General features: G+C 41.3%; 1 protein-coding gene across 1 annotated transcript; it reads right to left on the reverse strand.

Moving 5' to 3' along the window:
* Nucleotides 1-453: 453 nt before the first annotated feature.
* myo7ba (myosin VIIBa) lies at nucleotides 454-22745 on the reverse strand. Its single transcript, XM_084548601.1, is given in 49 exon segments — nucleotides 454-1166; nucleotides 1272-1391; nucleotides 1484-1567; nucleotides 1770-1886; nucleotides 3871-4056; nucleotides 4355-4461; nucleotides 4553-4640; nucleotides 4749-4862; nucleotides 4955-5060; nucleotides 6150-6305; nucleotides 6657-6810; nucleotides 7888-8042; nucleotides 8136-8257; nucleotides 8966-9147; nucleotides 9246-9412; nucleotides 9494-9620; nucleotides 13283-13400; nucleotides 13501-13668; nucleotides 13763-13990; nucleotides 14253-14426; nucleotides 14648-14767; nucleotides 14866-14992; nucleotides 15079-15230; nucleotides 15283-15362; nucleotides 15365-15409; nucleotides 15412-15550; nucleotides 15648-15812; nucleotides 15908-16120; nucleotides 16210-16419; nucleotides 16837-17055; nucleotides 17144-17228; nucleotides 17318-17412; nucleotides 17568-17660; nucleotides 17750-17908; nucleotides 18002-18139; nucleotides 18268-18443; nucleotides 18525-18660; nucleotides 18742-18952; nucleotides 19543-19682; nucleotides 20053-20172; nucleotides 20251-20327; nucleotides 20431-20584; nucleotides 20697-20810; nucleotides 20898-21040; nucleotides 21135-21256; nucleotides 21505-21689; nucleotides 22245-22397; nucleotides 22483-22584; nucleotides 22705-22745. Coding segments are annotated over 49 exon segments (6660 nt in total). The 5' UTR covers nucleotides 22723-22745; the 3' UTR covers nucleotides 454-1070.
* Nucleotides 22746-23908: the final 1163 nt, after the last annotated feature.

A 23908-nucleotide genomic window follows, 5' to 3' on the forward strand; every position in this document is an offset into this window, starting at 1 on the left:
TAGTTTCTTCAAATTGTCTGAACACAGGCTCAGTTTAAGGTACCCTGAGTAGTTACTGGACATTACTGCAGTATGGAACAATGTTTTGATGACTGGGTCCCACATTTGTTTGTGTTGTACATGAGCACGAGGGGTGATGACTCTCTGGTTTCAAACTACTCCAACTATCAAGAGTATCAATCACACTGTACATTAAAAAATAAATAAATTGTATTCTCAATCTCTTGTTAGACATCAAGGATGCATACAGTCTGTTTTCAGAGAAAAAAACTGTATGTAAAAATAACATTTGCTTACAAGTAAATTCCACAGGGCACCTTTAATGTTTTGTATGTCAGGCAGATTAATATGGAGAAACATTCACCTCGTAGTGACAGATTTATTCCTCGTGATCAAGTAAAAACTAAATTTATCAATGTACGTGACAATCTAAATAAATTACATTGACAGGTGATCTTTCTTTAGCTGCAAATACCACCAAACCTGAATAAATATCCAAAACAATGCTGTTAATGTCTGAAAAGTAAATGAAACACTCAGACGTTGTAAAAGCCAGACGTCTGAGTGTTTCATTGCACTTTATTGCAACGTACATTTCTGCATCAGAGGACATAAAATTACTCTTGAAAGACAAACACAAAAATAAACCGCAAGCTGCATTATACAGTATGTGTATCAGTGTTTAAAAAGGCAATGTTAATGCTGATCTTTGAGATGGATGGAAGATACTCACATATCTCCAATTTGGTCTTTTATTTCTAATACAGTTTTAAATTTAGTCGAGTTTCAGTTCCTAGATAGGAAGACACACCATTTTGCGGATCATTAAAAAGTCCAAAGGGACCAATTTCTCTCCATAGGTTCTGAGCTCAAAGAAAGGTTTCAGTAAAGTGCACTTCTTCACTTTTGATTATGTTAGCTGTGTACATGACTTTAAATAAAATGTGAGGAATCTACAACCGTAGCCCACGCAATGATTTGTTTTTTCTACCACAAATTTGACAGAACTATCCCTGCCCTGCTTCTCTGCAGCTACAAGCACAAGCTGCACTGCTCCCGTGAAACTGACTTCAGTAGTTGAAGCGCTGGTTCCTGGTTCGTTCTGCCCTCCTCTCTCTGAGGTACAAGTTGACATAGGAGGTTATAAGATCGTCCATCTTGTAACCCTTTAAAAAAAAAAAGAAAAAGAAAAAAAATGGAGGTCAAGACGAGGAAATGGAAATAATAAACTGCAGCTTATATTTTACCACTAGTCTAGTCACACATCTTACCAGTGAAGTTTCACACAGAAATTTGTTTCCCCTAACTAAACTGCCAACGGTCATGTGAAAATAGGTGCTACCACTGCACCAGTTAGCGATGCGGTTGAATGGGTGATTTGCCAGCACCTCCTTTAAACGAGAAAAAAAACAGCAACAAACATTAAATGGTGTAAAATAAGAGCAGGCTGCTTAATTGACTGTTGCCTTTGACTGTCTTTAACCTTGGTTCTGGGGTGGATGATCGAGACCCCTTGCTTGCTGATGGCTATCCGTACGATATCTGGAAAATTCGGCTCTGATGTTTGCTGAAAAGAAATGAGTGTCAAATGAGGAAACCGTTCTTTGCAGTGGTCGCGGCTGTCAGCTTTCTGCAGCTCGGGTATCATGGTGAACGAGGGACAGGAAAAAGAGCGAGGGCATCAGATAAGCAACCCACCCACCCGACCAAATGAATCATCAGATAGAAAGATAAAGCTCCATTTGTTTTGTGCTCACTGCAGGCCTTACCTTCACTTCAAAGAAAGCAGAGCCGAACGTCGGCCACCGGTAGACCGCCTTCAGAAACGCCACCTTCGCTTCATCAGCAGTCATTCCAGCTTGCTTGTTAAAAGAGGCGACAATACTCTGAAAATTGAAGAAAAAAAAAAAAATCCCATTATGATACACACTTGTTTCTAAAAAAAAAAAAAAGTCTGAACAACTTCTAATGACGTTAATGATTTTCTAACGCCCCCTCAGCCTCCAGGGTATCTTCTCAGTGAGCTCAGATAGGGATCACACGAAGGCTATAATAGGGATATTGTTCATTTGAGCAATTCAAAGCATAAGTCTCATGATATTCTATACTTTTATCATAAAGAAATCCAGTGAAAAGACCAAATGTGTGGATACAAAGCTTGATACAACTTAAACGTCTGTGCCACAGAGAGCCATTGTTGTCCCCAAACTATGAAAACATAGTGACCAGAATAATCACTCGGTGCAGTGTTTTTTTTTTTTTTTTTTACCATGAACACTGTACATTTTGAGTCTGTCCCACGTGAACTGGCTTGAAGCTTTAAATACTTGCCGTTTAAAAAAATGCAACCAAATATAATCCCAAACCAATGCACTATTTTCCACCACTTAAAAAAAAAAAAAAAGTGAGATATTAGAGAACAGTTTTAGGGCATTAAACTGTTTGTCAGCAGTCAAAATCTCTGCAACTATTATTAGTGTAGGGCTGGGTGATATGGCCAGAAATCTAGCTTTCTTGTTATGTGTTACGGGTGATTCGTGGTATTAATCGTCTTTTTCCTGCCTACATGACCTTAAGACAAAACATGCTTCTTTTGCAAAACTATAGGGCTTTTATGATATTCAACATCAAAGACAAGAAGAAACAAATAAAAATGTCTTGGTGGGCTCCCTTTTCTCTTCACCCCCGTGTTGTCACAGAGCGGTGCACCATTTTAAGGGTGATTTCACACCTATATTTTGTTTCGATTCAGGGAGTAATTGACAAAATGATTTTACGATGTTGCATTTAACCTTGGTTTGGTTTATGTTCACAGGACAATCGAGACAAAGCCATCAAGACAAAGTTCTGACACGTTCTCAACACTGCGTTCTTGCAAGCAGTTTTGTTTTTGGTCATAACTTTGTGGGACAATTTGGATTTCAGGAAATCAACAAATATTCTGTAGAAAATGGAGCATTAAGCAGCGAGGTTGAGTACTGGCATTTATTGCTGTTCTGTGTTTTTTGTGTTCAGTTTCATCAAGCATCTAGGCTATGCATAGAAAACAACATTTACGTAAATATGACTTCCAAAGACACATCAGTCTAGGGGCCTGTTCAGACCTTGCATTAAGAACCGGTCTGAGCGATCCTATCACATAAAAGACACACCCCCAGGAAGTACTCAAGAGGAAGGCTCCTGCATCAGCTGAGTTTTGCCTCGTTCATTTAGTTAAAACAAACACACAACTATTAGAAATAATTGCCTGAAAAGCAAAAAGCGTTTCGGATTGCCCAGATCGGACCTTAGAGCAAGGTCTGAACAGGCTCTATATAGATCTGAACCTTGCGATGTTGTGTAGACTTTTATCCTCAACAGAAGATTAAGTTTAATGACTGTGATTCTGTGACTTTATCTGCTATGTCCCCGTTAGGTTGATATTTTCATGTCCTGACGTGTATTCGACAGTTTACATTTGTAATTTGTAACATTTTTGTAACATATATATTTCTAACATATATAATTATATATACACTGTGATTTTAGGATTAAATATAATATCTAAGGGAATTCCTCTCCAGAAAAATTTTACTTTCACTATCCAGTATGTTCCAAAACAGACGACATTCCTGTCAGCTGTTTGCGTTTAGTTCTAATTAATAACTGTTTGCATGTTAACATGCTAGACAAGGAGGATGAACTTGGTTAATATCGTCACTGTGTTAGCATGCTGACATTAGCATCCCTGTCAAAGTGCTAACTAACAATTGCCTCACTGAGATGCAAGACGGGCTGTGTAGGGACGTCTGGAAGTATTGTCAGTTGCATTGCTGGGTTTGGTCTTCTGTGATATTTGTTGACATTGAGAACAACAGAGAGCCCTTGTACCTTCTTCCACTCATTTTCAGACATGGTCTTCAGTTGGTCAGCGGGCACCAGCTCCTTCAGCATCTTGGGAATCATGACAAACTGGGTCTTATCATTGTTGACCTTTATTCTGAAGAGGAGAGCTGCAATGTTGACTATTTCCTCTTTGCTGGAAAGATGGTAGCCTCTCAAGTACTTAGGTAGCTCCTGGAAGACAGAAAGATTATTATTACTATTTTTTGTAGTCTGCATTTTGGTCAATATTCAAATTATCAGTTTGGTTTTAAGTTGGACCTTTAAACCAGGTATTTGACATAGTAAGGTTTTCACTGAGATACCTGGTTACAGCCTGTTTGTAGATATTAATACTTTCCGCACTGACACTATCTCATTCCTCACAGTAGATGTGTGGCAGGATTATTTTCATGGAAAAATTTGGATTTCATATCAGCTGTAAAAAAAAAAAACTAATCTGCCTAAAAAATATGAAGCCATTCAAATGTACCTGAGGGAAATGGAAGATAAGATCGGCCACTGTGTCTCTGCCAGGGATCACATTGAACCACAACTTCCTCATGAAGAACACGAGGTAGGATATGTTGACTGACCCACCTGCAGAACACACACACCAGTGTATTTTCAGGTAAATATAGACAACCGTCAATAGTCCTGCTGTTACTCTGATCATGTGATGTGTTGTTACCATCTTTGATTCCCTTGGCTCTCTTGGACCAGTCTGTAATTTGTCTCAGACCGTCAAAGAAGTAGTCTGTCTCATTCAAACTGATGACCTGAAATAAAACAAGACTGTTCTTAGTTTATTGATGAGGGGTGGAGAATATGATGTAAAAATTCTAGATCAAAATAAAATGCTCAATGTTGAAAAATGCCAAATGAACCTTGTCTTGCATTTTGACAAAAATGCTGAAGCCATCTGGTGAAGTCATGTTGAGTTTGTTGGCAATGTTCCGGATAAGGTCCCTGACCCTGGTGCTGGTTGTCACCTCAAATACCTGGAGGAGGAAGATAGGAATCACTGCTACTAGTGGAAGAAGATCATGGGTTCCTTTACGAATACAATCAGCAATACAGTCTGTTTTCATACCTCCCCTGAGTCGTTGGGGAAGAGGATTTTGTGGAAGATCTGGGTTCTGTTTTGCTGGATGGCGTCCACCTCCACCTGGTGAGGTGGGAGCTTCCTGGGGTCCATCCTGCACCAGAACAGCAAATGCAGCAGATAATTAGTCGCATATTATTTATTTTTCTTTCCCATTTTGGTCACTATGAATAGCTGATCTAATGTCCCTAACACACACACACTTCTGTAGATATTTGTCTTCCCATTCTGACTCCTTCCCTGCCTAATATTTACTAAACTTAGCGCTTAAACCCTCATTACATGTTTTTTATTAGCTTTTCAGTACTAACTACATCGGAAAACAAATACACAGCACAGTCAGTCATTTTAACAAACAAAGAATCAAATCACATCATTCTGTCTTAAGCTCATTCTTATTCATTTTAAAGTGTTTCACAGTATTCATTGCTCTGAAGTCAGACTGGCTACATTTAACAGAGGTCTCCGCCTTAAATTCGGGCAAGCTAAACAGGCCTTTGCTTCATTACTTCTGTTCATATGTTCTGGGCATGTTCAAAATGATCCAACTTTTGAAATGTGGTTTTTGAAACCTCTAAAATTTCTAATAATTTCTTCCATTAAGGCATAATGCAATAATTAGGGTTCCTTTTCTAGGATTAACTTCAGCACTGTTTTTTTTTTTAACATGCTTATTTTTCTTTTACCATGGAGCACTCTCTTATTATATAACCAGTGTGTCCACTGTTATTTGCTTATTCGTGTGGGTTGAGGGATGGGTAGGTGTGTTTATTTTGAATATAGATTTTAATATGCTAATATGCTATGTTTGCTTTCTGTGATATTTATTTATTTATTTATGGAACATTTTGATAAGAAACTGTGTCTTATAGAGTCTGCCGTCACTATGTAAATGATGACTGAATGGAAATGATGTGTATTTATAGGGAAGGCCATGCAAATGCTGTGTGTTCACCTCACTGTGACGGTTGTATAAGGAGCTCTGCTTTTAATGTAGCCTGGTGTAGCCGGAATATATTCTTATCAGAATACGAGTCTGCTAACATGTTATTTGGATTTTCATTTGATAGCAAATAAATAAGTAATTGTGTAAACCAGTTAAATTACATAGTGCTCAGAACACGTGTGTGACTACATCACTGTTACTCGGCAGTCCATCACCACATTTGACTGTCATGCAAACCTCAGAGAGCTCTGCAGACGCTGCAGACAGTCTAAAGCCAGGGTCTCTCTGCGCCGCGACTCCAGAAATCGCTGAGCGTGCTTCAGAAGAGCCTGGCCGGGAGGAAATAGGCCACAGCAGAGCCACAGCAGCTGCCAGCCCTGCTCGATGCTGAACCTGAGAGATGGACAAAGCAACAAAACAATTATATTCAAGTTTCTATGATAAAACCATCTGTGACTCTTCATTTGTATTCTATTCACTCTGGCACAGAAATATAAGACAGTTGCATTTAGCTTCTATTTCTTATTTTCCTTATTTTAATCAAGACCTAAAAGCTTTCATCACAAACGGCTTATAACTTTAAGAAACTGCCTTTTTAGAGTTTCAGTTTAATCGGATATGGGATGAACAGAAATGTTATAAAAGCACTGATACACGGGAGAAAATTGTAGGTGTTGAGGTGTGTAGATTTATATCAACACCACAGGTACAAAGATGAAGCAGGAGGAGAAATAATGTGTGTACCTGTTGTTGTTGTTGGTCATCTGCTTCATGATCTGGCAGTAGATCTCATCCCTGAGCATCTCGTATTGAGTGGCGGCGCCGAAGATCTGGTCGGTGAGCTCGTGAGGACTCTGCATCTGCTTGGTGGGGTAATCTCCCATATACTTCAGGATCGGTACGCGGCGGTCAAGGAGGTATAATAATAGTAATAATAGTAATAATAATAATAATAATAATAATAATAATAATAATAACAAGCTTCCTGGTTTCAAAAACTGTTATTTTTGATGAGCTGCCACTGACTGCAACGCATTTTAGATTGTAGCTTGATAGCTGACAGTCACTAATAAGTGATTGGTGACGTTAGCAACATTGGTAATGACTTTTTATAGTACAGGTACAGTAGCATGTGCCTCAATAGACTCATGTCAGCTAAATGGTGCTGGGTGGCTGCAGAGGACTGTGTTCATTGTGTGGGTGAGGGCATAAAAGCAGGCTGGCTCAGGAGTTTGCAACGACAGTCTTATCTGAAGATGAAGCCCATTTAATGACGCACTTGATCACCCTCTGTACACACCAACTTTTAACCACCAGAGTTTGATTCTAGGAATCACATAGGTCTAGGTACGCTATGTGGGAATGAAGTCATGCACACTATTTCTGTTGTGACTTTGAATTAAAAATATCTGTATGGATAAAGTTGACATGACAGACTAATCAGATTCAGTTCCTTACTACAGTGACGCCTGCCCCTGCTGTTTTGAGGTCATTTGGAGGTGTCACAGTGTGAGAAACAAGACATGTGGGGAATACATTGTATATAAGGTGTGGTGTGAGACCATGTGGTTAGTTTCATATGTGCACGTTTCCCGTTTATTCTAGTCGGTAGCTTTCACTTTGCTGCTGCCTACAGAGAATGAACATTCTGTATCTGCTCAAGCTAATCTTAGAGCGACCCAGCCGAGCACCAGTCCTACAACCCCTCTGATGTCAGAAACGTTTTCACACATTAAAATTGTGTTGCGTGACCTCCGTTACAAAAGAAAAATGGTTTTAAATGCGGCAGGTCAGGGGTAGAACATGCATTGTCTGTTATATGGCACAGACAATTTATGACACAAGAATCCTCACTCTGCTGGAACTATTCTCCGCTAAGACAAATTAATTTCACCCAGTAAAAACCCAAAGGTGCTTATGTAAAAACAACACGTGTGTGTGTGTGTGTGTGTGTGTGTGTGTGTGTAGAGGATATCAGTGAAAGCCAGACAGGCTCTGTTGCTGAGCTCTGAGTTGCCCACCAACTTCTTGAGGAGGGGCTGTCTGATTGGCTCTCTGGAGTTGGCCCACAACCTCTCTGGAGCAGCGTTCCTAGAAATCACCTGACGGCTCACATCCTTAGTGGGCTGCCTGCGGGATCAAGACAACAAGATGCTGTCTGTGTTACTCCACTCACCACTTTCCTATTACTTAAAAAAAAAAACGAAACATGTATATTCTTACCTGAAATACTCAAGAGAGTATTCTTTCAGCGTGGCCGGAGCCAGTCTCTCCACCGTGCCTGTTTCTTTCTGGTTTGCCTCTATGATGTTCTTCCTCTGGTTAGGAGACAGGTTGAGGAGGGTCTGAAAAATAAAAGAAACACCCGCCACATTTAGGGCCCGTCCACACGGAGACGCTTTTTGGTCTAAACGTAGATGTTTTGCATCGTTTTGGCCGATCGTCCACACGAATCCTGTAAACGCATTGCCCTAAAACGCACTTTTCTGAAACCTGGTCCCAGGGTGGAAAAATTCGCAAATGCAGCTCTTGCGTTTTCGTGTGGACGGCGAAAAACCCATACGGGCGTTTCGATGATGTCATCGCCACACCCCTCGAGCAGCCTTCCACCTCTTATAGCCCGCGAGACGTCTCATAACAACATCAACAACAATGGCGGACTACATGCTCGTGTTCCTGCTGGAGAAGATATTGAGCCTATTAGGGTTACCAGGACAAAATATCATTTCTCCTTGAGTTTGGTTTCTTCTAAAGCCGATTTGTAAACAGCGCTCACGCTTTATGCGCATGCTCCGCCTCTTCCTCTCCGTTTTTGGTGAATTTCTGAAACTGAAACAGCTCCACCTATAGGCCTGGAATATGAAGTAGTGTTTTCAGTCGTGTTGAAACGGATCCGTGTGGACGCAGATATTCTTGAAACGATGCCAGGGAAAAACGGAGGGGGAAAAGATCGTTTTCGTACGTGTGGACGAGGCCTTAATGCTCTTTAATACAAATATAGAATAGGAGCACAACAGCTCATCTGATTAAAGTAAGCAACTGAAAATCCGTACCATGATCTCGTTGGTGGGTCTGCTGAGCGTTGGCACTACTAAGATGGCCTCCATGGGGACGGCTCCTATTTGTCCCGTTCTCTCGTTTTGGCCCTTTATCCAGCCACGCTGCTGAGAGAACTCATCGTCTTTCACAATTATAATCAGTTCTCCTTTCTTGAAGCTGAGGAATGTGGGGTCATCTGGAAAGGAGTGGAAGTCAAAACATTAACATAGAAATGACTCTAAAATGGATAATTCTGCGAGGACAATGTGAGAAAATAGAAATTGGGTCTCTGACCACGCCTGCTGACTTCCTTCAGGGTCACAGCATACTGGGAACGCTCTGTCAGTCCACTGATGAACATGGTGATCAGCTCGGCCATGTCATCAGCCGTGGATCCGCTCAGGGTGAAATCTCCTTTCAGTGTCAGAAGACTCACAGCCTTGCCGGACACTTGACTTTGCCTAAGAAACACATTTTAAAGCTAATGGCATATTCCAGTGAACTCTCTCTGGTTCTCCTGAACCACAAAGAAGCACCTCTACCTTACGCTGTTGACTGCAGTGACTTCTGGGAAGGAGAGTTCCAGCAGCCTCTTCTCTCTCTCATCCAGGAACGTGATACCGGTCCAGTTAACAGCCACAATGAATCTGCTCTTTGACAATGAAGGACCTACAAACATCAATGGAGGAAAATCAATAAATCGTGACTCAAAACAAACCTGATGGGAATTATGAAATACACTATATTGCCAAAAGTATTCAGTCATCTGCCTTTACACACGTATGAACTTAAGTAACATCCCATTCTTAATCCATAGGGTTTAATATGACGTGGGCCCACCCTTTGCAGCCACAACAGCTTCAACTCTTCTGGGAAGGCTTTCCACAAGGTTTAGGAGTGTGTTTATGGGAATTTTTGACCATTCTTCCAGAAGCGCATTTGTGAGGTCAGACACCGATGTTGGATGAGAAGGCCTGGCTCACAGTCTTTGCTCTAATTCACCCCAAAGGTGTTCAGTCGGGTTGAGGTCAGGACTCTGCAGGCCAGTCAAGTTCTTCCACACCAAACTCACTCATCCATGTATTTATGGACCTTGCTTTGTGCGCTGGTACGCAGTCATGATGGAACAGGAAGGGGCCATCCCCAAACTGTTCCCACAAAGTTGGGAGCATGGAATTGTCCAAAATCTCTTGGTATGCTGAAGCATTCAGAGTTCCTTTCACTGGAACTAAGGGGCCAAGCCCAGCTCCTGAAAAATAACCCCACACCATAATCCCCCCTCTACCAAACTTCACACTTGGCACAATGCAGTCAGACAAGTACCGTTCTCCTGGCAACCGCCAAACCCACATTTGTCCATCAGATTGCCAGATGGTGAAGCGTGATTCGTCACTTCAGAGAACGCGTCTCCACTGCTCTAGAGTCCAGTGGCGGCGTACTTTGCACCACTGCATCCGAGGCTTTGCATTGGACTTGGTGATGTGTGGTTTGGATGCAGCTGCTCGGCCATGGAAACCCATTCCATGAAGTTCTCTACACACTGTTCTTGAGCTAATCTGAAGGCCACATGAAGTTTGGAGGTCCGTGGAGATTGACTCTGCAGAAAGTTGGCGACCTCTGTGCACTATGCGTCTCAGCATCCACTGACCCCGCTCTGTCATTTTATGCAGCCTGCCACTTTGTGGTTGAGTTGCTGTCATTCCCACTTTGTTATAATACCACTGACAGCTGACTGTGGAATATTTAGTAACGAGGAAATTTTACGACTGGACTTGTTGCACAGGTGGCATCCTATCACATCCTATCACAGTACCATGCTGGAATTCACTGAGCTCCTGAGAGAGACTCGTTCTTTCACAAATGTTTGTAGAAGCAGTCTGCATGCCTAGGTGCTTGATTTTATACACCTGTGGCCATGGAAGTGGTTGGAACACCTGACTTCAATTATTTGGGTGGGTGAGTGAATACTTTTGGCTATATAGTGTATGTTTAGGTCCAGGAGACCTAAGTTACTTCATCTGCGCATCCTTTCGTGTGTTTCTGTTCACTGAGTTATATCTAATACCGTACCTGGTTTGTAACAGCCAATGTATGAAAGACATAACTGAAAGTCTGTAGGAGTGCATTTATATACTGGCATTTCTACCACATTTATGGAACTTTTTGGATGAATGTAATTACAAGCTATGTTTATCCTTATGTATTGATTTTATTTTTTATTAATCTATTTGTCTTCAACTTTCAGAGCTCCATGCACTGCCACCTTGAGTTCACCCAGGATTTGATGTTGAGAAAGATCTGTTTTGATTTGAATAGTCATATTTATACAGTTGAGGATGAAATTATTAGCCCCCCTATTAAATTTAAAATCAAATTTTTCAAAATTTTCCCAAGTGCTTTTTTAGTAGAGCATGGAATTTTCAACATAGCATTTCTAAACATACTAGTTTTCTTTAGAAAGCATAAATTACTTCAATTTGCACACACTAACAGAATTGTTCAAAAAAAATTAAAAATTACCACGGTCAATATTATTAGCCCCCTTAAGAACTGACCATTTTTTTTAGCCATAACACAAACCACTGTTGTGCAATGATGTGCTTTGACTTTGTAATGCTCAAAGCTTGTAAAATCAAGTTAAAATTAAGAGTTATCTCCCAATTTACACACAGTATAAATCCTCCAGTAAGGGTTTTGGCTGGCACTTGAGGAAGCATCGTGCCAAAAACAAAAGAAATCAGTTTAGACTTGCGAAAGAGAATTGTTGATTCTCACGAAGCAGGAGAAGGATACACAAAGTTATCACAGCGTTTCCAAGTGTCAAGAAGTGGAGTGAGAACCATCATCAAGAAATGAAAAGAGAGCCATATTGTAAGGAACAAGCCTGGCAGAGGTAGGAAGCAAAAAATTTCAAAGACCATGGAAAGAAAACTTGTGAGAGATGTGTCTAAAGACCCCAGAACAACCGCCAAGACACTAGGGAATGACTTAGCCTTGTCGGGAATTGTAGTCTCAAAGAAGACAATCACTAGAGTTCTGCACAGGAATGGACTGCGAGGTTGCAGACCAAGAAAAACTCCACTTCTGCAGAAGAGACCTTAAAGGCAGACTGAAGTATGCTAAGGACAACCTGGAAAAAGATGATGCATACTGGAAGCATGTCCTTTGGTCAGATGAGACGAAACTAGAGCTCTTTGGCCACAGAAACATTGCTTATGTTTGGAGAATGAAGGGTGAGGCGTATAACCCACAGAACACCATCCCCACAGTGAAACACGGTGGTGGGAGTATTATCCTGTGGGGATGCTTTAATGCATCTGGAACTGGGAATCTGGTCAACGTGGAAGGAATCATGAAGAAAGAAGGATATGCGAAGATTTTGAAAGAAAATGTCAAGCAGTCAGCAGCAAAACTGGGTCTGGGTCATCGATTTGTCTTCCAACACGACAACGACCCAAAACACATGTCACTCCTGGTAAAGAACTACCTCCAGAAGACCAAAGTAAATGTTATTGAATGGCCTGCACAAAGCCCTGACTTGAATCCTGTAGAAAATCTGTGGGGTGAACTAAAGACCAAGGTCCATGCCAGAATGCCATCAAATCTGGAAGAGCTTCAGAGATTTGCCAAAGAAGAATGGGCTGGTATTCCTCAGGAGACGTGTCAGGGACTTGTTGAAAACTACAACAAACGACTGCAGGCTGTCAGGGGGGCTAATAATTTTGAACCTGGTAATTTTTGTTTTTTTGTGAAATAATTTCATTTCTGTGTGGAAAGTAAATAATGTAAGCATTCAAAATAAAAGGGGGATGTTTGAAAGACCTGTGTTAAAAATTCTTTGCTCTGTTTAACAGCACTTGGGAAATATTTTCAAAAGAATCAAATTTCCATCGGGGGGCTAATAATTTCGTCCTCATCTGTAGCTGATGAAGTATGGCTGCATATTGATTTACTTGAACAAGCCTCTGATGAGTCAGACAAATTGACCTGAATGTTATCTGAACACGGATTTAAAGGAAGGACAGAACTTAAGAAAATTTGACCTTTTGTGCAAAGGTGTTATTAATGGGGTCAGTGGAATGTATTGTAAATAATTTCTGACAGATGGGACTTTGGAACCCTACTCTAGATATAAGTCTGTTACTCAATCCTGTAATGGTACAAATGTTTCCGACTGGCCATCAAACCCGACAAAAGGTTTGATAAAGTTGTGGTTCAAATGATGCAATAAAAAAGCTGTAATCATTGTTTCTGTAAGTCGGTTAACCTTTACAGCTAGTCAAACTACAAACACATCACAAAATGAAGGTGTTCTGTGACCAGATGGCTACCTGACAGCTTGGTGATCTCATAGAACCTGGAAAAGAACATGGGCCACTTCTCTCGGGCGTAGTCGACCATCTCTGCCTTCAGTGAATCTGGCTTTTGTCCTGAACTCAGATATGGACCCTTGAATATTTACAAAAGAGACCGATAGAGTAAATCACTTATGGAATTGTTGTTATTTTTTTTCCTTTATGTTTTCCATGGTGCACCATGAACAACTGACCTGAGCGTGAGCAGTGCTGACCATCTGTATCCACTTGGCCTCTGACTTGGCCTCCAGCTTAGAGTTGTTGATGCAATCCTGTACAGCTTCCTTTACATTCTCTAGACTGCTGTCTGAGCCGTGCTGGATGTACAAATGCTTTGCAGCTAGCTCAACAATAGCATCGTCCTGTGAAGAAAGTAAAACAGTTGTCATTTTTTTCTGTGTGAAGTGCATAAAAAGGATTTTGTACTATTTTTAATAGAGGTCAGTATGAGCCCACCTTATTGACCTGATACTCCCCAAACTTCAGACCGTGGATGATCTGTTTGTAGATGAGGTCTGTGCTTATCTTGTCCTCCTTGCAGTCATGCCAGGGGGTGAAGACCTCCTTGCGGAAGAAGAGACGCCACGGTGCGTGCTGCTCCTGGCCTCCCCTTCTCCTCTCAACCTGCTCACACTGGGAGATGGCGTCCATCACATGCTCTCGGCCACTGCCCAGAGCCCACACCTTCAGGACACATCAATGCCTGAGGTTATTAGTTTCTATTTAATCTTTATATTACATATATATACTACATATATCTAAATATTTTAATATATTCTCGCAACCATCTCACAATATAATTTGACCAAACTGATTCTGAAGAATTTGTATCTGACTGTTCAAAGGAAATAAACAAAGAATCAGTATGATGAATAAGTCGAGCTGACAGGCCTACTTATCATCGGTCATACAAGGATAGTAGTGTTTTACTGTTGCATCTGCGCACCTTTTCATACAAAGCGACATATAGAGAAAAGCCGAAGGTGTCTTTGAGTTTGACTTTGTTGGAGAGGAGCTGGCAGATCTCTTTGGCTGTAGATGCTGAGTCGACAGGAAGGTTAATGGTGCGGCCATCCATCAGCGTCACAGATACTATCATGGGCTTCTTTGTCTTGGTTGCCTATGACAGTACAGAGAAATGGCCATGTTCATTCAATGGAAATCACACGTTCTGCAAATGTATGTTCATTAACATCCACACAAAACACAAACGGAGGCTAGGTTCAACTTGAAATATTGAGTAATGTTCAACACAAATGTTCTTGGTTTTTTCAAATTTGTCATTCAGGTTTAATTCTGAATCCACTGTGTTTGTATGAGAATCTTTTTCAGGTACAGTACCTGCAGTTCCAGCCACGCTGGAGGCTCTCCTCGCACTCCGTTCATCACGGTGCGCCGTAGCCTTTCACGACAGTAGGCAGCATAGCCTCCTGGACCGAAACGGATGAAACTTTGAAGGTACTGCCAAGGCAAGAGGAAATTAAGAGGATTAGTACATCGTAACAGCGTGTTTGAAGTTAACACGAAACTTAAGCAGCCAATGCAACTGTTGTACTTACCCTTATGAAGCGCTCACTTGGAGGAAAAATGCCCAAACAGAGGGACAGCAGGATCCAACCACGGAGGGAGCTGTTGCGATTGGTGTTATCTTGAAGCTGCTTGCAGATTTGACAGTAAATCTCATCCCTGGGCAGACAACATGGTATTAGAGGAGGATCAGGGACAGATACCTACAGCAGAGCTATGTGACTTTTGAATCAAACTTCTTTAACCTGAGGTCTCGTCTGACAATGCCATATCCCACAATGATGTGGAGTTTTTCAAGAGATGTCAGCGGCCTGTCCAGGGAGAGTCCTTCTCCAGTCATGTCCTCACTCACAGTCTGCAAGGTGGGAGGCTTGGACACTTCGGTCAGATCATCTGACTGAAAGAAAAAACAGGGAGTTAGGAAAAATATTTTTTGGCTTCCACCTCACCTCCTCCATGATAACTGAGGGCTTGCTGAGGTTTGAAGCAGATTTAGGGATTCCATTTTCTTGAGCAGAAGATGCTTTTTGTTTTTGGACAGCAGGTCAGTGAATGTGGATCCCTTTCTCGGTCGACTGCTACTTCCGGTACAGTATATACCTTCGGATTTTGAGGTGCCTTCTTGTTTCTTGCCAGACGATCTGAAATATTCTTTCTGTTTTGTGGCGTCTCTTCATATACGGTAGGGTTTGTTCCTTTGTTATTCCTCTGCATTTTCTAAAACAAACAACATATATTAAAAGCTAAAAATGAATTCATGTTAATCTACAAAAGCAGTGTTTCAAAGTTGTTGCCTTCCTTTAAGAACATTTACCTGATCCAGGCCCATCGTGGGACTGAGACGCCTGTCATTTCTGGAGATCAGTTCCTGCGGCAGAAATCGGTCCTGTGTGTAGGCTCCCTGAACACTGACCTGTCTCTTTGGCTCAGGCAGGTCTCCCATGAACCTCAAGATAATCCACCACACTGTCACTGAAGCCTTTAGAAAACACAACAGAATTGCAAATATAACTGAATGAAACAACAAGACGGAAACTGCTGAAACTAGGAACAGAAGTGTTCTAAGAGAAGCACCAGAACGTCTCCCTCATCCTCGTGGTAGAGCAGGGGCTGTCGAAGTCGCTGACGGATGTGAGTGTGAGTGGCTGCACCCTGGAAATACATGGAGGCAAACTTGAAGAAGGAGTATTCATCCAGGTCATCATAGTCTTCTTTGGGAAGATCTTCCTCCATGGGGAGCTCATCGATGTCTATCTCCTCAGTAATCTTCCCTTTCCCCTCAAATTTCTGAAAACACAGACAGACATATGTGATTTATCTAATCTACTCTCATCTATCAATATTTTAACATGTGCTGAACCGTGTGGTTCCCAGACCTCAAATCCCACAGGTGCTTGTCCCTCCTGCCCTCCAACAACATTGGGCAGGAATCCAAAGATGGTGTCCACCATCTCCTGATCTGTAATGGCTTCAGACTGTGCTTTGGCTTCCTTCTCTCTCTTTTGCCTCAACACTTCCTCCAAGTGTTTCTGTCTTTTCAAAATGGCCTGCCTCTCAGCTTCTTTCTCTCTAGCAGAGAGGTGCATCTGAAAGTACACCACACAAAGCAATCAGAGAAAATAAGTTGTCCTGAACACTATTTCAAAAAAAAACTACACAACGTAGAATTATAAACTGTAAAATGCTGAATACACAGTGTTAGCATTTGAGTCTACATTGTGCTCATAGACTCCCTTGTAAAGGGTTATATACTGTCCTAAACCACAGCAATTCCCAATAGAGTTATGTGTAAGGGAAAAAAATATATTTTTTAACATAAATAAATAATAAATAACGGTGCAGCATAACCATCCACAGAGAGTGGTATGATACTGAGATTTCGTAAATATCTAGTCAGTTTATTATTATTCTGTTTTTCGATCTGAACAATTATAATGACTATAACATTTTATTACAACTGTCACCAAAAAAAGGTCCCTCATTGTTGTTCAAGTTGAACTTACATCTCTTTTCATCTCTCTGAGGGCTTTTCTCGCCAGCGCACCCCTGGTGTGTGCCTGTAGCAGGATCACAGCGTCTCTCTTGCGCTTCCATTCTTTCCTGGCCAGGTATCCTCGGACTTGGGTCTGCAGCACAAGCGCTGCCTCGCGCTTCTTCTTATAGTGGAAGTGTAGTTGGCGAGAGCGAACCTGTGCCTGTAACCTTGCAAAGCCCAGCTGCACCTAGAAGTTGAATGAAACTGAAGGATTAACGCCACCCAGGCCTTTATTCTCACTTCAGTAAAAACTGATATATTTAACAGTGACTCACTATTTTGAACAGCTTCCTGCCTTTGTGTCCTCTCCAGTATTTCTGAATGACAAGCGCGGCTGATTTTTTCCTCAGGAAGTCTCTCCTAAAGTTAGAGGACAAAAATCATACAGACATGAAGCTGCAGTTAAAAAAACTGCAGGCGCCTGCTGACTTGGCAGCTTTTTGTCCTACCTGTATTTGTAGCCTCTCATAACTTTTTGGATCAAAAGTGCTTTCTTGTTTAGTTCTTTCATTCGCTCCAGTTCCAGCGTCATATCATGGAAGTCCTGAGGAAAATAAAAACAGTACCAATTATTATTTTTATCTTTTACTATTATAAATTCAGGTATGTTTTCACTGCCATTCATTTGTTCATTTGGCTAAATACTTCCACAAATATTACCAACAACAGACCGAAAAACAAACAAATGCAAGACATCACCTTGAGGAATATCTTTGTCTTGCCAGTCTTCCAGTCACCTCCTTCCACAAGCATGGTTTTACAAATGCTTTTACTGCATTTCTTTTTGCTTTCCTGTGAAAGCAAACCATCATCATACAAATAAATATGGGGAAAGGGGTTGAGAAAAAGTGAAAATTATCACTTTCTAAAGTTCAACTCACTTTTTTGGGGTCACAGATGGAAGTCTTCAGGAGGACCCGGTAGCGGTCCAGAAACTCACTGAAAGTGTAGCGTACAGGGTACCCAGCTTTCCGGATCCTGATGGTCTCCATCATACCGGAGTAACGGAGCTGGCGCATGCACAGCTCCCTGTCAAACAGCTGAGACAAAGAATGATATGTGATTTATTTCATCTAAAAAGTGTTTTAGTTTTGATCGAATTCTGTTGGAGTGAATTGAACTTCTTTCCTCACCAAGGGCTTCTTGTAGTCATTGGGCTTGATGCAGCGTATGAAATAAGGCTGGCACGCAGTCAGTGTTTTCATCAGGGACTCCAGGGACTGACGGAACTGACCGGTCAGGGTTAGCACAGACTTTTTGTTATCGGACACCTGGTGTCAGACACAAACGAAGGTCACATACTATAAATAATTATTTACAACAATGGTATTTTCACTTATCAAGTGATTGTAGCGGTGAAGTGATGTTGAGGCTCTAAGTCTTGAAAGGCTGCACTGACCCGGAGGCTGCTCTTGGGTGTATGTATGGTCAACCTGGGGTTGACGCTCCTCTTGACTGTACTAGAGCTGGAGGACAGCTCAGAATGAAACATCTGCTTAAGGAGTTTGTTGGTGGAGTTCTCCACCAGATGAATCACGTCTGAGCTGAGGGTGTCACGGTTTTTTTCAAGGAAACCTAAAACCAAAAATAAACAGTGAGAAAATCACAGAGGTCATCAAAAGAATGATGTGTTGTTTTAAAAAGCTTTGACTGTACCTTTTGAGTCATAGTAAACCACTCCAGCGAAATGTTGGATTCCAAACTGTGTCTCGTAGCTGTTCTTTGGGGGAAGGTAGACATTCCCTTTCCCATGAACTTGATTCATCTTTTGGAGCATGGTGGTGTCTGTGCCCTAAAAATTAGTCAAATTGCAGTTAAAACCTGCTTTGCGTTTTTACAACAGATAATCAAAAAGTACACGGAGGATAGAGACCTGGGGGAAGCTGCTCTCCTCATCAATGAGGGCTAGTATGTTCAGAGGTTTACTGGCCAATACATCCAGGGTGAGCTGGTTGTCTCTGTAGTCAATGTGGTCCCAAACAATGTTTTCCAGAGCATACTCCTCCTGCTCAAGCTTGAAAATGTGTTGCACAAAGAACTGCTGCAGCTGCTCGTTGGCGAAGTTAATGCAGAGCTGCTCGAAGCTGCAGAGGGGGAAAGAAGGATGGATGTTTATAAGGAAGCGCTTGATGCAACAGTGAGGTGGTGGAAAGCAAGCAGAATCTGAAATGGAGTCATAGAAAGGCATCCTCCAGAGGGCAGTAATGTGACCTTTAGCATAAAAACTACCAAAAATTCCGCAAGAAGCAGAAGAAGAAAGTAAGCAGAAACAATTGGATACATAAACCGGCCTTTTATCACATCATTTTTGCTTTAAAGTTCAGCCAGATGGTTCTCTTGACAAGAACACAATTGTGAGTTATGAACAGAGAAGGGGCTGAGATGTTGGTGAGAGGGTTACAAACTTGACTATCCCCTTCAAGTACATAAAACACATAAAATAAAATAAAACATTAATGCATGGAAAACGTGTTTATTCAAGATTAAATATTTTAATCTGTTGACAGCACTGCTTCAAATACAACTAAAATACAATTCATCACATGTCTGTTGTAGAGTCAATGTCAATGTTCCCATAAAAAATAAATTAATAACAATTTACAGATCAAAATCAAATATATATGGATGGAATTTGGAGATCTCTAATGTTAGGAGAACTGTTTTAAACACCAACCTGTTGTTCTGGAAGTTTTCAAAGCCGAAGATGTCCAGAAGGCCTATTGACTGAGGGACCTCTTGGTCCTCCTCAGGTGGTTTGTAAACGACACTGTTGATTTTGTCCACTACCCAAATGAAAAGTCTTCCATAAATACCCTGGACAAATGACACAGAAAACAGAAATAACGGAGTCACACAACAAAACACAAGATTCAGCTGTCACAAAAACTGACAGTCAGAGCATTTCAAAGCAACTGTGGAGTGTGGTAAAACCAAAAAAAAAATCCTTTTTCTTGTGAAGAGGTCATAAATAAAAATCACTGAACTGAACCACTGCTGCTTTGGTCATTATAATCTCTTTTTGATAATCATGTAGAAAATGCCTTCTGTGAAAAAGACAGTCATTTCTTTTCTCATTTTTTGACCCTCCCACTATTCTGTTTCAGATCCCTCACTGAATATCTTGCTGAGGTGTTTGTTATCTGCATTCATTTGATCTGCATTTCAATTGTGTCAATCATTTTACTTTGACAAAGGCGTCCCTGCCATCCTTAGCCTGAGCACTGGTCAGACGTTTGACCACACTCTCCCTGTTGGTCATGAAGGAGCGGTGAGTCAGACACTTGGCCAGCTGTTTGGGCTCAACCTGGGGTAACGAGATAATTCAGTCAGAGAAGGTCATCTCTGCTCACTTTTTGGATTTGCAAAGAAAAACCAAACATGCCTCCAAAAGCTTGCTAGCCATGTTGAAATGGGATGATGTGCGGACGTCACAGCCCTCCAGGTTGTCTACTATGGAGCCTGTAATTATGGAGAACATGAAGGTCAATTGCTTATTTAACGGAATCCAGAATAAGATTAGAACATATTTTACACAAATCTTATTTTATATTATTGTGATTACTGTCAAAGTCCACATTGCCCAGGTGTAGGATGGCAGCAAGCAGTCTGGAGATTTCCCAGAAATCGTTCTCTGTGAACATGAGGATCTTCATAGCTGAACGGAAGTGAGCGTACTCCTTCATGTCATCACGTCCTTCGCAACTGGTGCAGTTGCCCTGGTGATATGATTTAAATATAAACCATTACCATTCATCTGTGATTCAGACCCCACATGTATATTTTAAAACCATCATTAAAGACTTCTTTTCATTCAGATCTTCACATTACCATGATCAGATACTTGTACTCAGAAGCGTTTCCAAGGGAAAGGGTCTTTTTCTGCTCTGCTGACATCCCCATCAGCATGTAGTAAAAGACATGGTAGTTCCGTTCCTCAGGCGCCTGCACATGAAAGCACGTGTTCGTTATCCCAGTAAACTCACGCCGCATCGCTATAACTGGAAATATTCATCCGACCAATTTCCCCACCTGGCGACAAACTCTTGACTTCTCCAGCAGGTATTGCTCAACACGGGCCCCGTCAATGGCCCCGCCCTCGGTGAAGTTGATGTTGATGTACTTCCCAAATCGACTGGAGTTATCGTTGCAGACGGTTTTAGCATTGCCAAAAGCTGAGGGGGGAAATGTATATTTCATCAAAGCACATCAAGCGAAAAGGGCGCATGAGAGCTGCCTGATAACTTTATCTGGCCGTTTCACACATACCCTCTAGGATTGGGGTTGCTTCGAGGACCTGCTGCTCTATCCAGGTGTGCTGGCCGCTCACTGCAGCCAGGAACTGCAGCATCAGCTTGGTGCTCTCAGTTTTCCCAGCTCCTGACTCTCCACTGATGAGGGAAAACGGAGAGGTGAGCATGTGTGGCTAAGATGTATTTAATAATGTCCCCTGTGTTCTATGAATACATACACTTTATTATTTTCTTCATTTTCATTGCATTAGTCTTTTTGCCTACAACTTACTGTTTTTATCATTTAATTATTAATCATTACATGGGACACTCAATGATCAATCACTTGATCCTTTGCATCACAGTCTCAATCAGCCTCAGCCTCCTGTTATTAGTCAAAAACAGACCTGATGACACAGCACTGGTTCTTTTTGTTGCGGCGCATGTTGAAAAAGCAGCTGTCTGCGATGGCGAAGACATGGGGGGGCAGTTCACCCAGCCGTCGATCCGTGTACATGTGCACATGCTCGCTGGTGTAGATGGGCAGCACCTGGTAGGGGTTCATTGCAACCAGAATGGAGCCTGTGTATGTCTTAAAACAGAGAGGGGCGTTAACTATTAACTGATGGGTGTGTGTGTACAGGAAAGTAAACAAGTGGTTATAGTAGAATAGGGGCATTGAGACAGTGACCCAAATGATCATGTGTTTAGACAAAGAGGCAGAGCACGAGACACATAATTCAGTGAATTTAAACATTTGACGGATTAGTCATAGTCATGAGAAGCCATTACATACTGAGGTTAATAGTTACTGCCAAGTGAAAGAGAGAGAATATCATTCCTAATAAGATTTGCCTCCAGCATTTAGCAATAGTTTTTGTATATAACAAAATGTCTTGATTCATAATGAACACACACTGCGGAGCTTTGATGCAGTGATGCAGAAACACAGGGACATTCTCTGTCAACAGAGGCTCATTCGTCTCTATGGAGACAAACAGCACTGTGATAAACTGCGGGGCAAAGTCTAAGACCGAGAGCTGTTCGCAGGCAAGGGAAGACACAGACAAGTAAGCGTTTCCACAGCAGGTTATGGACCTCATAAAACTAGGTGGATCTGCAATGACTCCATGAAACAGAAACCTACGTAGATGACGCCCTCTTTGTGTCGCACAAGCAGGTTCCTGAGGAGGCCAGCTTCATTGAGGTCACCGAGCCTTATCATGTCATCCACACCCTTCACAGCGGTGGGGTGCATGGGCCGGATGCTGGCCTCTTTCTTCTTGTTGACCTTGTGCACCTGTATGTTATCAAAGAAATCACATTATGCAAAAGTCTACCATTTTATTTTTACTGATCTGATAATACAGTTGTGGGTGTTGTACCTTTCCTTCATCATCGATCAGCTGAATCTGCCCAGTGTCTGTCACCTTAACCTCTGCTCCGATCGGCAGCCCTTTACCAGAGTCCAACCAGACAAAATCTCCCTGGTTGAGGAAACCAGAAGTAGGAATTTAAAAAATAAACACAAGCCAAAAACAGTTTATGAGATGACCATCTGATCATGAATTTTGAAGTTATGTGAATTAGGCAGTACTCATTCATACCTTTCTTAAATGTGCCATAGTAGAAATGTGGATCTAGTCTGCAGAGACAAAGAAAAATATGTTTATTCTAATTCAGATTCAGTTGCAGCTTAACACACATCTGTTAGCAAACCAATACAAGTTTAGTTAGATCAGTCATGAATAATCTTCATATTTATACGCAGTGGAATAAGTTAAAGTAGTCCTAAACTGTTTATATCATGGGTACATTGCTTAGATTTTGTCAAATCAGCAGTTATGATAAAAACATGTTTTTATCTTGAAAGTGACAAAGCAGATTTTTGTTCGTCCATTACGTCGCATCTCTAATTTTGACATCATGTTAGCATTTATTCACAAATACATTATAAGCACGTTCTGCTTTCAAGACATTTCCTTGAATGACTTTGCATTGAATATGATTGTCAATAACAATTAAGTAGAGAATATATATATATATATATATATATATATATAAGTATATAAAAGAATATACTAAACATCCTTTCCTCGGATTTTTCAATGCTTGTCATCACAAACACATATCTATATTTGTCAGTTCTTACCTGAGAACAGCCGTGTCTTCGTTGAAAGCGCCTGCTGCTGCAGGAAGGCACTTTTCCTTTAATGACTACGGAGCACGACGTTGTTCCAGCAGAGTCTTACTTTATGGCCCTTTGACTTTGCTCCTGTAAAGGTAGAGCCACCCAGTGTCACTAACCACTAGAATCCAGGTATTTACTTAAATCCTCACAGAGCATCAGTTTCAGTGGTGTTTTAACACGGTATGAAACATGATGTTAATCTTCTAAGATAAAATTAAGTCTGTTGCCTTAAACGTCAGCTTTACATTAGTTGACATGTTAAAGCAATAACATTGCTACAGAATCTAGTTTGAACAATTATTACACAAATGTCCATAAAAACACACTGCAAACAAAACCGACAGTCAAATGTGTAGTAACTGTATTTAAATGGTTAATGGTTGGTTGTCTCGATGGCAGAAAAAAAATATTTGTTGGCAAAACACCCTCTTAAATAATATGGTATATGAGATCGCGATAAAAGTGGAAAGCCAATAACCCAAATGCTATTATCTCCCTTTTCCATGATCACAGCCATCATGGTTCAAGTACAACCAATGTGTTGCGATGACTGACAATTATGTTGTAAACAGCAGACGATAAAGAGGAGCAACTGGGATCAGTCTGTGTGAATACCACAC

This window comes from Chelon labrosus, assembly GCF_963514085.1.
Source record: "Chelon labrosus genome assembly, chromosome: 7".
Lineage (NCBI taxonomy): Eukaryota > Metazoa > Chordata > Actinopteri > Mugiliformes > Mugilidae > Chelon > Chelon labrosus.